The sequence below is a fragment of the Myxocyprinus asiaticus genome, chromosome 27, assembly GCF_019703515.2.
Source record: "Myxocyprinus asiaticus isolate MX2 ecotype Aquarium Trade chromosome 27, UBuf_Myxa_2, whole genome shotgun sequence".
Classification (NCBI taxonomy): Eukaryota; Metazoa; Chordata; class Actinopteri; order Cypriniformes; family Catostomidae; genus Myxocyprinus; species Myxocyprinus asiaticus.
Genome location: NC_059370.1, coordinates 41,463,619 through 41,477,301, shown reverse-complemented (window position 1 = coordinate 41,477,301; position 13,683 = coordinate 41,463,619). Strand labels below are relative to the sequence as shown.

At 38.8% G+C, this 13,683-nt stretch overlaps 1 protein-coding gene across 1 annotated transcript; it reads left to right on the top strand.

Annotated features, from left to right (window-relative positions):
• The first annotated feature begins 718 nt into the window (after window positions 1-718).
• Window positions 719-13,474, top strand: fgf16 (fibroblast growth factor 16). Its single transcript, XM_051658016.1, has 3 exons — window positions 719-1,297; window positions 5,704-5,807; window positions 12,080-13,474. The coding sequence occupies exons 1-3, from the start codon at window positions 1,036-1,038 to the stop codon at window positions 12,323-12,325; spliced, it is 612 nt and encodes a 203-aa protein (XP_051513976.1). The 5' UTR covers window positions 719-1,035; the 3' UTR covers window positions 12,326-13,474.
• The last annotated feature ends 209 nt before the right edge of the window (window positions 13,475-13,683 follow it).

Here is a 13,683-nt window from a genome sequence, read left to right as displayed (position 1 = left end):
ACATCTGTGATTCCCAAAAATACTACAGGCACCTTTGTTACCCCAAAATGCTTTGCAGGTTGGCAGTTCACTAGGTTTTGAAGCTGCTGCATGGGTTTGAAGTTTGTATGCATCTATAATTCCCAAAATACTGCACATACCTGTGATGCCCAAAAAGAGGCATGTGCATATCCTAAATTGGTTTTGAAGTTGCTGCATGTGTCTATGTTGCCCAAAACTGCTGCACAAGCCTTTGGTGCCCAAAAGTGCTATGTAGGCAGCTTATTAGGATTTGAAGTTGTTGCATGCAATTAGAATGTCCAAAATACTGCACACACCTGTGATGCCCAAAAAAAGAGGCACGCATGCATCCTGATAAAATGCTGCATGTGCCAATGATCCCCCAAAATGCTGTCAAGGTAGGTAATTCACTACATTTTAAAGTTCCTGCACGCATCTATGATGCCCTAAAGTGATTTCTAGGTAGACAGCTTATTAGATTTGAAAGTTTTAGTATGCATCCACAATGTCCAAAATACTGTACACACCTGTGATACTCAAAAAGAGTCACACGCGTATCCCGATATGCCCAAATGATTTCCTAACGATAGCCAAAAAGTGCTAAGTAGGCAGCTCATTAGGTTTCGAGACACAGCCTGAAACTCCTCCAGTGACTCGTTACGCGCTATGGGTGTGCACTGAGAGACACTGATCTACTACCAGTCTGGTCACGCAGCTCGTGTCTTTCGATCAGAGGAACAAAAACACAGCCAGACAGCCAGTCAGAGGCTGTTTGGGAGTTTTCGCAGCGTGAATGTTATTTTAGGCACACATTTGCGCACGCACGGATTAGTCGCGCGCTGCTCCAGTGTTTCATCAGTGATGAAAGTTTGAGGAAAAACTCACCATTGCCATGCTGAAGGTGCAGGGATGTCATCCAGGCGTGGCTCGGGGAGGATATGGATGTCTATATAAATGACTCGGTTCACATTGAATCACAGATGAAATGAGCGGCTCTCTCCTGTCCGGTCTCTAAGCGCACAAGTTTTCCTCGTCATGGCAGAGGTGACTGGATTTCTCGGGAGCATTGATCTGGATTTGCAGGCGTTTCCAGCGTTGGGGAATGTGCCTCTGTCGGACGGTCTGAATGAGAGATTGGGTCTGATTGAGGGCAGACTGCAGCGCGGATCGCTCACGGATTTTGGCCACCTGAAGGGCATCCTGCGCAGGAGACAGCTCTACTGCCGCACCGGCTTCCACCTGGAGATATTTCCTAACGGGACGGTACACGGAACCAGACAGGACCACAGCAGATTCGGTGAGAAGTCCGTCAGAATCCGTCAATTAGCGGTTTCAGGCATCATTTGGAGCGCGCACCTGCCTTTTAAAACTAATTTCACACATTCCATCAGACAAAGAATGGCTGTTATTGTTAATGAATTACTCTGGCATATCAGGCTAAATTTAATATATATGAAGTGTTGTAGTGATATAGGCTAAGCATTCACAGAAATCTGATATATGGACTTGAATGCACGTATACAAATTATAGTACATTATTTGAGCTTACATGTACATACGTATGTTAGCCTACATATATGAAAACCGTCCTTTTTGTAGTATTTTCAAATATACTTTATGTTGCATATAAGTAGAACTATGGCATTTTAGTGAAATGTAAATGAACATCATGTACTGCTTGTGTGTGTGTATTGCCATATATTAGATTTCTGAATGGGTAACAGGGTTGACATGTATTTCTAATGTAGTGCTCAAGGAATTTCATGGTGATATTTCTACAAATATCCATCACTGAATTATCAGTAGTTTAGTGTGCAAAATCATTGCAACAGTGTTAACAATTTAAGATCATCAGTATTCCTTAATTACCATAATATAAAGTGATTTACTTGTCCTTGCAGATGTATAACGTCCGAAAAGCATGATAATGCCATTATTATTATTTATAGTACATTAGTTAATTAAGGGATGGTAAGTTGGCACATAACTTGGGGACACTTCCAAAAATCAAATTCTAAAATATATATACAAACCTTTATATTTATATAATATATATGTAAAACTTAATACTCTCTATAGGTTTATGTAAAATATAAAAAATAACTAAAAATATTAAGAAAAATGCTAGCTTTTATTTCCATATTTTACATAGATACAATTAAAATTATTATTATATATATATATATATATATATATATATATATATATATATATATATATATATAAAAATAACTTTCATATAAATCAAATAAATATTTAATATTTATTATATTTAAATATTTAAAATGGGGAAACAAGGTTGGGGACAGGCCAAAAAAGCATCCCCATGAAAACAGATAAATAAAAACATACATTTAAAAGATATGTTCAGAAAAAATGCATGTAACAACATACTAGCATACAGTAAAAGCTGGTGTCAGATATTCATTGTTAAACTCAAATTTTTTTTTTTTACGCACGTGTTAATGAGGGACACAGAGGACAGTGGTTTTGTAGAATGACCTACCTATATGATGCCCAAAAATGCTCCATGTGTCTATGATTTGGTAAACGTACCATCCGTCAATCAATCAGTCTGCTGTCAATCACTGTTTGTTTGTGTGTGCCATGCAGATAAACTGTGAACTGTGGATCTATAATAGGAAATCGACTGTTTCTTCACTTAAAAGTTAAGAACAAACACGTTTAAATGCTTAATTTGACAGTTCTGATTGTCACCTCTATTCTTTCATATTGCAATTGCATGCAAGTGCAAGACATAACTTGCATGCATAACTTTGGCAGTATTCATGGGTGCATATCTGAACAAAGACGTAGATCTAAATTTCTGTGGTACAACAAATAGATTTTCTTCACAATATTGATGGTTACTGACAACTGTACGTTTTTCTGAAATTGGCGCCCCAGGGATCTATGCCCCCCAATATACGGTAGCCCAAAAAATAGGTTCTTAAATGATATTTTGAAGACTAAGTATTTGGACACTTTGTGGTTGTCCAGTGTTAGTAGAACGGTTAATGTGCTGAACTCCACTTATGTGAACTTGAGCAGAACTGACTTTTTACATCCACTAAAAATCACCAAGACACCAGTTGCCTAAAAGTCATGCCAAAATGGCCCAGAAAAATGAAGTTAGTTATGAGAAAAGCACTAGGAGCATTTTCTTTTTTGGAGATGCCACTTGCTTTGATATTTTATTGTCCAATGTGATGATATTCAGACATTTTAAGTGTAGCTTAAGTGTCCAAAGTGTGCTTTTTGTGGCAGTAGTAACGGATCTCTCAGTCTCGCACTCGAATTGCCCTTGGCAAACTTCAGCGCAGGGTCGCAGGACACAGGTGCTTCTCTGCAGTGGAAAACAAGCTCCCAGCGTGAGGCTGTTTTTCTCTGAAAACGTGTTCAAAGGACCTCGGCCGACAAAGGCACAGACACTACTAATTACAGCGCTAATAAATCAGTCAAGGAGTGCTTGGTATTTCAATGATAAACAAACGATAGCAGAGCCCAGACATGAGAATTTTTTGCATGGCTCTGATCCGTAATCATTGTGCAGGTGCAGCCCTTGCTTAAGAGACAAGAATAGCTCTAAATTAAAGCATGACCACTGTGGAATCCAGCAGTAATGCTTGTTTTTAGGCCGAGACAAGCTGCTTTACTGGATTGGGTGGTCTGCGGTCATGTTTCTGGCATCCCAAAGGAAAACGTGAGGCATTTGTCGGTAATGTTGTGAGCTGGCAGAGTCTTTGATTAAACGCACATGAAACATGCTTCTGCTGAAGCTTCAGAGATTACGGTGTCATCGTTTGGCATCCAAATCACAACATACTCTGTCCAGGTGGTGGTAAAAGGCCACAAAGGTGTAGTTTTTGCTGGTCTTTAATCAAGAGTGTGCAAACAGCTGGTTTCTGCCAAGGTTGGGCTCACGTACACTGAATTTCTGCATCGTGATGCAGATATCTTAAATGGACAATTCGCCTAAAAATGAAAACTGCCATCATTTACTCACCTTCATGTTGTTCCAAATCTATATGACCTTCTTTCCTCCATTGAACGGAAATAAACAGCCTTAGTCACCATCCACTTTGACAGTTCAGATAAAAAGATGCAATGAAAATGAATGGTGACTTAGAATAACATTCTGCCTAACATCTCCTTTTGTGTTTCACAGAAGAATGAAAGTCATACAGGTATGGAACAACATGAGGGTGAGTAAATGTTCACAAAATGTTTAATTTTTTGGGTGAACTAGCCCTTTGTTGAACGCTTTCTTTTATAGGAAAGGGTGGGAAAGTGCTTGTCAATCTACAAAAACGAATCTTGTATGGACAATACAGAGTGTGATGATCATAACTAAAAAAAAAAAAACAGTTTAAAGTGATAGTTCACCCAGAAATGAACATTTTGTCATCACCTACTCAACTTCATGCTGTTCCAAACCTGTATGACTTTCTTTCTTATAGGGAACACAAATGGAGATGTTTTAATGGATATCCCGTTGTGTCTATTCAATACACTGGGAGTGGATAGTGCCTCACTCTAAAGCATAAAAAAGGACCCAAAAGTATCATCAAAGTAGTCCATGTGACTTCTGCGTCATATTCCAAGTCTTCTGAAGGCATACAGTTTGGGTTTCGTTAAGAAACAACACAAAATTTAAGTAATTTTTCTGTTAAAATCTTGATGTCCACGGCAAAGACTCCTTGGAACCAGTGTTGTTTAAAGGAATGTTCTGGGTTCAATACAAGTTAAGCTCAATCGACAGCATTTGTAGCACATTGTCGATTACCACAAAAATATATTTAGACTCGTACCTCCTGAAAAATTGAGGTTACAGTGAGACATTTACAATGGAAGTGAATGGAGCCAATTTTTAGAGGGTTTGAAGGCAGAAATATGAAGCTTATAATTCTATAAAAGCTTAGTGTTATGTGTTAAGGCACATCAAAAGTATTTCACAATGTTATTAATGTTAACACACGCTGTTCTGAGTTCCAGGGGATTTTGATTTAGATCTGTGAATCGATCTAAAAAATGAATCGTTCAAACTGCTTTTCAAAACAATTTAACCGATTCAAAAGAAACAGATTCGACTGTAGATGCAGTTAATGTTTTTTTTTTTTTTTTGCTTTGTTCAGTCACAGAAGTAATTATAGGGTCTGGAAAAATGTATCAGATTAAAAGTAATTTCTCTTTAAAATGTAGTGAATTAAAAGTGAAAGTCATCAGAAATATTTATACTCTAGTAAAGTACAAATATTTAAAGTACAGTATCGAAGTATTTGTGCTTTGATTCAACACTCCTCTTCTTAGAACTACATAAGTGTGAGTAAATTATGACAGAAATGTTAATTTTATGTGAAATAGCCACTTTTGCTATAAAAAAAGGTAGTATGGTCCCTGCTAACCCTGCTGGAAAAATAAGAAAAAGAATAGCTGGTCAACATCATATGTTGTGTTTTGGATGCTAGTGTTGTAGCTTGTTCAACATGTGACCAGCTGAAGTTTGCCCCCTGCTAGACCAGCATCAAACCAGCGAAAACCAGTCTGGACCTGTCCACAGGGAACATCTTACCTAAAAAGCAGCAATATTTGAATCGACCGCTGGCTACATCTCCCTGACACTCATATACTCAGTTGATGCCCAGCTGTGCTGCAGTTGTAAAGGTGTCTGTTCAATGTCTGACACGTGTTGTTCTGTGGCAGGTATTCTGGAGTTTATCAGTCTGGCCGTCGGCCTGGTGAGCATACGAGGCGTGGATGCGGGCCTCTATCTGGGGATGAACGAGAAAGGTGAACTCTATGGGTCGGTAAGTCAAGTCTCTGTAACACTCGCACACACTCCAAACAACATGCACCAACACAAGGTTCTGCTCTATGAAGTGTACCAATAGGAATGTATTCGGTGCTGGAATGGAGAGCAGACGGCAACCCACCCACTAGCCCATAGTCTGTTTCCCATATGATGCAGATGTACAACATTAAACCAGACAAAACAAGCCATGTTTCCACTGCCGCGAGCCCTGACCTCTGATCAGCGGGGTCTGCTCACAGCCCTGTCCATCTGGCTCACCTTGTTTGTGTCTTTGTAACTTTTCACACAAGATTGACCCCTCGGCAAGAGCGTTCTATCTCGGCGAAGAAATTTATTTTGCTCCATTCTTAAAATATTTACATAATTTGCAGGGACACATGAAGCATGCAACATATACACCCACATGTCGTGGATATATGAGCTGAGAGCGTGCTTGGCTTTGTGCATATCTGTGTGCAGTTGCGCGAGGAACGAGCGTATCTCTGCTGGAGAGCACAAATGGTAATGGAAAGACCTGGAGATTAAAGTGTGTACCAGGACTTGACTTACTTTTTGTATTATTTTCTAGCAGAGAACCATATATAGGAAAATGCACCTAGCTTCCCCCTCCACAGACTTCGCCATGCTTGTGGGAGAAACATGCTATCAGATTTCGGCACACAATAAGCGGGGGCCCCAGCGAGTTTCTGTGGATCTTGAGTTAAAACAAACCTATTTAAAGCAAGAAAAGAGATGACTTCACGTGTAACACGATAGCATCTTATTAAAATCAAGACTGTAAGTGCCGGTCAGCGTGCAATCTTACTTCAAATCACCTAGATTCAGGCCAGGGTTCAACACGCACATTTGAATGCAGATGCATTTCTGTTTCGTAAAGTTAAAGGAACCAGTAACCGTTCCCCCCAAAATGAAAATTCTGTCATCATTTACTCACCCTCATGTCATTCCAAACAAGTATGACCTTCTCTCTGTATGACACAAAAGGAGATGTTAGGAATAAATGTGACTGAGACTGCCTAACCATTTACTTTAATTGTATGGAAAGATGATGCAATGAACAATCTTTTTGTGTTCCACATAAGAATAAAAGGTTTGGAACAACATGGGTTGAGAAAGCGACAGAATTTTCATTTTAAGGCGAACTATCCTTTGAAAGGAACGTCCCGGGTTCTATACAAGTTAAGCTCAATCGATAGCATTTGTAGCATAATGTTGATAACCACAGAAACTATTTTCGACTCTGGGTTACAGTGAGGCACTTACAATGGAAGTGAAATTGGGTCAGTCTATAAAAGTTAAAATACACAGTTTTAAAATGATAGCCACATGACGTAAACAACATGCGTGTTAACAATTTTACTGTGGCCTTACATGCCCTTTTTGATGCCAAGGACCCCCAAATATTACAAAAACCTTGCATCGGACACCCCTTTCCAGGGCCGGCACCCCCCAAGCTGATGGCGCCCTAGGCGACTGCCTAATTCGCCAATGCCTAGAAATGGCCCTGCCAAGGGGGGCACCAAAAAGTTCACTAGCTGCCATCCTTGCACATTATACATTATTCCAGGACCCGATAGCAGTTGTGGAACTCTCCCTGTAAGAAAACACTTTTAGTGTCTAAAAACAACACGGTTACTGAGATTAAGTGAGTAGTATTCGGCTGGTCATGTGATCCTAACATGACAGCCCCCATGAGTGGACCCTTTCCATGTAGAATAAAACAGCTTTTATAAGGTTACTGATATGACTGGAGTCTTCATCTCATGTGCGTCCTCATGATTTTATACATATCAAAATTAAAAAATTAAAAATTTATTAGAAGTAAAAAATTTATACGAGGAAAAAATGACAGAGTACACCTTTAAAAAGTGGTTTTTATATTGTCATTGGACTAAAACAAAAAGAACATTAAAATATCTCCAAAACTATTTTATTTTTATTTTTTTTATTCACAATTTTTTAAATTTAATTTTCACTATTAATTTTGTAAACCTAAAGAGAAACTTTTTTTAAATACATGCATATGTACTTGTAAAGTGCTTTCAAAATATTGTTTCAAAGCAGCTTGTCTGAGGCATTGCAACCCCCGGTTAGCAAGCAAAAGATAACAGGTAAAGATTCAAGAAAATATTAGATATAATGATTAACACAGTGCATTCAGAAAGTATTCAGACTCCTTCATTTTTTCACATTTTGTTATGTTGCAGCCTTATGCTAATATGCTTTAAATTATTTTTATTTATTTTTTCACATCAATCTACACTCCATACCCCATAATGACAAAGCAAAAAACAGATTTTGATAACTTTGCAAATAAAAAAAAAAAAAAAAAATGAAATATCACATTGACATAAGTATTCAGACCATTTGCTAGGACACCTGTAATTTAGCTCAGGTGCATCCCATTTCTCTGGATCATCTTTGAGATGTTTCTACATTTTGATTGGAGTCCACCTGTGGCAAATTCCATTTATTGGACATGATTTGAAAAGGCACACACCTGTTTATATAAGGTCTCACAGCTGAAAATGCATATCAGAGCAACCAGGACTGTTCTTAGAGCTGGACACCTGGCCAAACTGAGCAATCGAGGGAGAAGGGCCTTGGTAAGAGAGGTGACCATGAACCTGATGGTCACTCTGATTGAGCTCCAGAGATCATGGGTGGAGATGGGAGAAACTTGCATTAAGACAGCCATCACTGCAACACTCCACCGATCAGGGATTTATGGCAGAGTGGCCAGACGGAAGCCTCTCCTCAGTGCAAGACACACGAAACCCCGCTTGGAATTTGCAAAAAAGCACCTAAAGGACTCTTAAACTGAGAAACAAGATTATCTGGTCTGATGAAACGAAGATTCAACTGTTTGGCCTCAATTCCAAGCATCATATCTGGAGGAAGCCAGGCACCGCTCATCACATGTGCAATACCATCCCAACAGTGAAGCATGGTGGCGGTTGCATCATGCTGTGGGGGTGTTTTTCAGCAGCGGCGACTGGGAGACTGGTCAGGGTTGAAAGAAAGCTGAACGCAGCAAAATACAGAGATATCCTTAATGAAAACCTGTTCGAGAGCACTCTGGACCTCAGACTGGGCTGAAGGTTCACCTTCCAACAGAACAATGACCCTTAGCACACAATCAAGACAACGCAAGAGTGTCTTAGGGACAACTCTGTGAATGTCCTTGAGTGGCCAAGCAAGAGCCCGGACTTGAACCCAATCGAACATCTCTGGAGAGACCTGAAAATGGCTGTCCACCAACAGTCCCCATCCAACCTGACAGAGCTTGAGAGGATCTGCAGGGAAGAATTGTCAGTAAATCCCCAAATCCAGGTGTGCAAAGCTTGTTGCTTCATACCCAAAAACACTTGAGGCTGTAATCGCTGCCAAAGGTGCTTCAACTAAGTGCTGAGTTAAGGGTCTAAATACTTATGTCAATGTGATTTTTCAGTTTTTTCTTTTTAATAAATTTGCTTTTTCAAAGTTATCAAAAATCTGGTTTATGTTTTGTCATTATGGGGTATGGAGTGCAGATCTATGTGAAAAAAAATAATAATTTCAAGCATTTTAGCATAAGGCTGCAACATAAGATGTGAAAAAAATTATGGGGTCTGAATACTTTCTGAATGCATGGTATATATATATATACACACACACACACACACACACACACATACATTTGTTTTATAACAAACTTACAATCAGATTTTTTTTTCTTTTAACGGTTATGGTTTGTTAAAATATGGTTGTCAGTAGAGTAAAATAGCCATTACATATCTCATGATTTCCAGAAAGCAGAATGCCAAATTCAGTAATGTCAAACGTAACATTTTTACACTTTTACTTTTTTTTTTTTTTTTTTTCTTACATTTACAGAGTTTCCCTGCTATAATCATTTTTATCACATTAAAATCACATAGTACAGAGATTTTATCACACTAAAATCATGTTAACAAGTATACTGTTTACATCTTGTGGCTATACTTTTGAAACAGTATATATTTTATGGCTTATGGACTGGTCCCGTTCCCCTGCGAGTGCCTCACTGTAACCAAGATTTTCAAATAAACAAGGGATGAGTTGAAAATATTTCTTGTGGTAATCAACATTATGCTTCAAATACTGTCGATTGAGCTTAATTTGTGTTGAACCCAGAACATTCCTCAAGGCTATTTTGTGCCAAGTCATCATGCACTACTTTACCCCAGGGGCATCTAAACTATTAGTTCATGGACAGATGGGATGCCCCTGGGTAGATACTCCAAATGTTTTCAAGTCAGATAAACAGATCATTGCAAATCCTTTAGTGATTGTTCAAATCTAATTAAACAGCCATATATTAATTATCTGCACTTTAACCAGTATTTTTCCCAGCTTATTTTTTTACAAAAATTCTCAAATGTTTAAAACATTTCCTAACAGATCTTTCAAGACTGACTTTATCTTAAACACTCATTTTAAATGCACTGCCTTGACATCAAGACTTGAACCTGGCCCATTGCATGACTGTTTTTTGGCAGGAAACATGTAGCCCCAGTGTCCTCCATTGTTCTCAGCGGTTTAGTCAGCCAGCGAAAGTTCAGCTGCTTAACCTGAAGCCATTGCTCATGGAGTTCTGTCAGCGCTGTAGTAGTAGCAGCCCACACAGACTCTCTCAGGCTGCCGTGTTTGTGCGAGACGGCCTCGTTGCATCATGGGGGAAGCAGACGAAGAAGTTAACAGATTTGAAGAATGATTTTGGGTGTAAACTGCAACGCTTACCCGTAATGACTTTTGATTCTCTGGTGCAGCGAGCACCTGCTGTCTGGCCCGAGATAGTTTCCACTCTACTCATTTTGTAATGGTGACAAGGGTAATCTGTGCGCTGTGAGAAAGAAACCGTAACACGTCTTCACACCCTCAAGCTTTCAATGCATCTGGAGCTTTGGAAATGGGAGGTGCATGCTACTTCTAAAACATGCGGTCACACGCTTACACAAGCTGGGCGCTCTTGATACACAGAGCATAGATTATCAGCTCAAGCCATCACACCACAGGATGTTTGGTTTAGGATGTTTCTGATTGGGTTATGGCAGGAACAGTGTTACACTTTGATTTATCACCTTAGACTTTTACTGGTTTATCTAGGTGAGGCAGTTTATAGTGACAGGATACAAAACCTTTCCAATATTGCTATTGTAATTGACGATTATAATTCTATAATTATAAATCTCCAAAACAGAAGCTGCATCCAAAATCACAACATTTTTCTACGCCCTTTTGTAGTGTAATGCTGCATTCATGTCCTGTTGGAGTTATGGGCTGACAATTCTGAAATTCAACTTGGAGCTGTTCACGTTCTCTGACTGAGGAATTATTTGTTTCTTTGGCAATGTTCTTAATGCCAAAACAGATCCTTATGTGCCTTTGTTTTTGATGACAGCAAAATATTTAAACACTATATTAAATCACCTCTATATGCTCTCGCAAAATGTTTAAGAAAAAAGAAAGTGCTCCAGGTAACACTTGCTATAATAAAATAGCATGTGAAATAAATGTTTTAATACCCTTTAACTGTTGAGGCTGCAGCCATATTGGTTCCTTTTACATGATGTCACAACTGTCAAGTCGGAGGTTTCATAATGATTACAAGTAGTAAACTCAGAATTCAAGTTCTACAAAGACATGAGAGTTCTTTACAAATCTGAATTTTCCGACGTGACATGAACGCACCATTAGTAGCGCAAGTAATGTGTTCACACTGAAAATACAACAAAGAGTACTAAAAGTACCCGGATGACAAAACAATTGTAATTAATGGTGAATGGGGAAACTAGCAAAACGTACGTGAAGAAAGCACCTTGCAAACGTGCACAGTGTATAGCATGACATTTGAGTCCAAATTGTATACTTCTGCACTATACGACAGAATTTTTAGGATAACGTTGATTACCACAAAATGTCATTTTGACCCTCCTTTTCTCCTAAAAGAGATAAAATTGAGGTTATGGCGAGGCACTTACAATGGAAGTGAACGGGGCCAATTTTTGAGGGTTTAAAGGCAGAAATGTGAAGCGTATAATTTTATAGACGAGTTAGCAATGTGTTGGCCAAGTGCTTACATCTACGTACACACATTTGCGTAAAGCATGCTTCAGGCCTTAGTGTCTGTTTGAGACGATACTACACTGAAAATTCAAAGACTACATAACTGAGTGCATAATCTGTCATTTGAGACACCTCTTGAATCTAAATCTAAACAATCATCTCTTTCTGGTTCTCTTGCAGAAGAAGTTGACAGCAGAATGCGTGTTCCGTGAGCAATTTGAAGAGAACTGGTACAACACGTATGCGTCTACGCTCTACAAGCACGCAGACACTGGGAGATACTATTATGTGGCCCTAAACAAGGACGGCTCCCCTCGAGAAGGCAATAGGACTAAAAAGCATCAGAAGTTGACTCACTTTCTACCCAGGCCAGTTGAGATCGAGAAGATACCCCAGGCCTACAGAGACTTATTCCAGCATAGGTGACCAGAACATCACCCAGAGCTGCTGGGTTGGAGAGGCTTGGATGGGAAAGATGGACACTGAGGAACATTAAGAAACACAAGACCTTCCTCCTCATAACTGTTTATATTTGGGTTCTGGTCCAAAATCAGGAGCCTCTCCAACGGTGACTGAGATAAACAGTATGTGTGTGTCCTGGATGGCTCTGTTTCCTCTCCTTTAAGGGTTTTAAACCACAGAAGAGGGAACATTCCTGCATCCAAAGCTGGTAACAAAAGATGTCTTGAGAAAGAGGTGTTGACTTCAGGGCCACATGACACATGTCATGCAAACACCCTTTCTTCAGACATTCATTTGTGGGAACAACACTTTTCTGTAAAGTGGACCACAATTTGGGCATGTTCTCACTGGAAACAACTAGAGATGAAACTAAAAAAGTACCTAAATGTCTTCATGCCTTTGACCAACAACTGCCTTAAAGGTGAACGTGGTGTTGAACTCATGCTGAAAGGTCATGAAAGGTGGACGCAGCACTTACCAAGAAGTTGGACATGGGACGCATACCCCAACCTTCCTGTAGGACATATGCAAAGCAAAAGCTCTTCAGATAAACATACCATTAAGGACACTGCAAGACAATGAAGAAAAAATGACCAAAAAAAAAAAAACAAAAAAACATATATTTTGAATGAAAAAGCAGCACTTACCTTAGGCTTACCTTGTTCCCCACTTATGTTACAAAATCAGATTCACTATGATGTTTTGGCATCTACTACTTTTGAAGATTCAAACTGTTAATTATGGAAAACATTTCCAATTGCTAGAAAAAGTGAATACAACTTAGGATATAATTTGCAGTAAAAACATATGGGGCTTGCAGAAGGGTTTGGTAGAGGCTTCGGTCAATTGACTAAGAGTGACTTATAATGTTCAGGCTGTCAGGAACATTATTAAAAACGTAGGTGAAAGTCATGTAAATATGGATGAACCTATTTATGAGATGTACAATATATTTATTTTCTACATATAAAGTATAATTATAAATCTCTATATAAATATATTTATTTATTTCAAAGACTTTATTTTGTAATGAACTTGAAGTTATCGAACTGTAGATTCTACTGAAATTATACGGAAAGGCTAAACCATTTGACCTGAATGATAGACAATAAAATTGTCCTGCTATTAAATATTTGTCAGTGACCATATTTGCAAGGATATTCTGAACCAATTAAAATCTAAGAAACACTGAATTGAGTTTGTTGCAAACAACTGTTATGGCAAGGTAACCATTAACATTATCAAAGGATAAAAAAAAAAAGGAATTAAAAAAGGCCGGCCAAGACAGAATCTGTTAAGACCATTTCCTCCTCTGTTTTGGT

Excerpts from the sequence above, each read along its gene's own strand:
- fgf16 (XM_051658016.1), top strand. The coding sequence starts at position 1,036 with ATGGCAGAGGTGACTGGATTTCTCGGGAGCATTGATCTGGATTTGCAG. Across the intron at positions 1,298-5,703 it reads ACAGGACCACAGCAGATTCG|GTATTCTGGAGTTTATCAGT; the intron begins GTGAGAAGTCCG and ends GTTCTGTGGCAG. Across the intron at positions 5,808-12,079 it reads AAGGTGAACTCTATGGGTCG|AAGAAGTTGACAGCAGAATG; the intron begins GTAAGTCAAGTC and ends GTTCTCTTGCAG.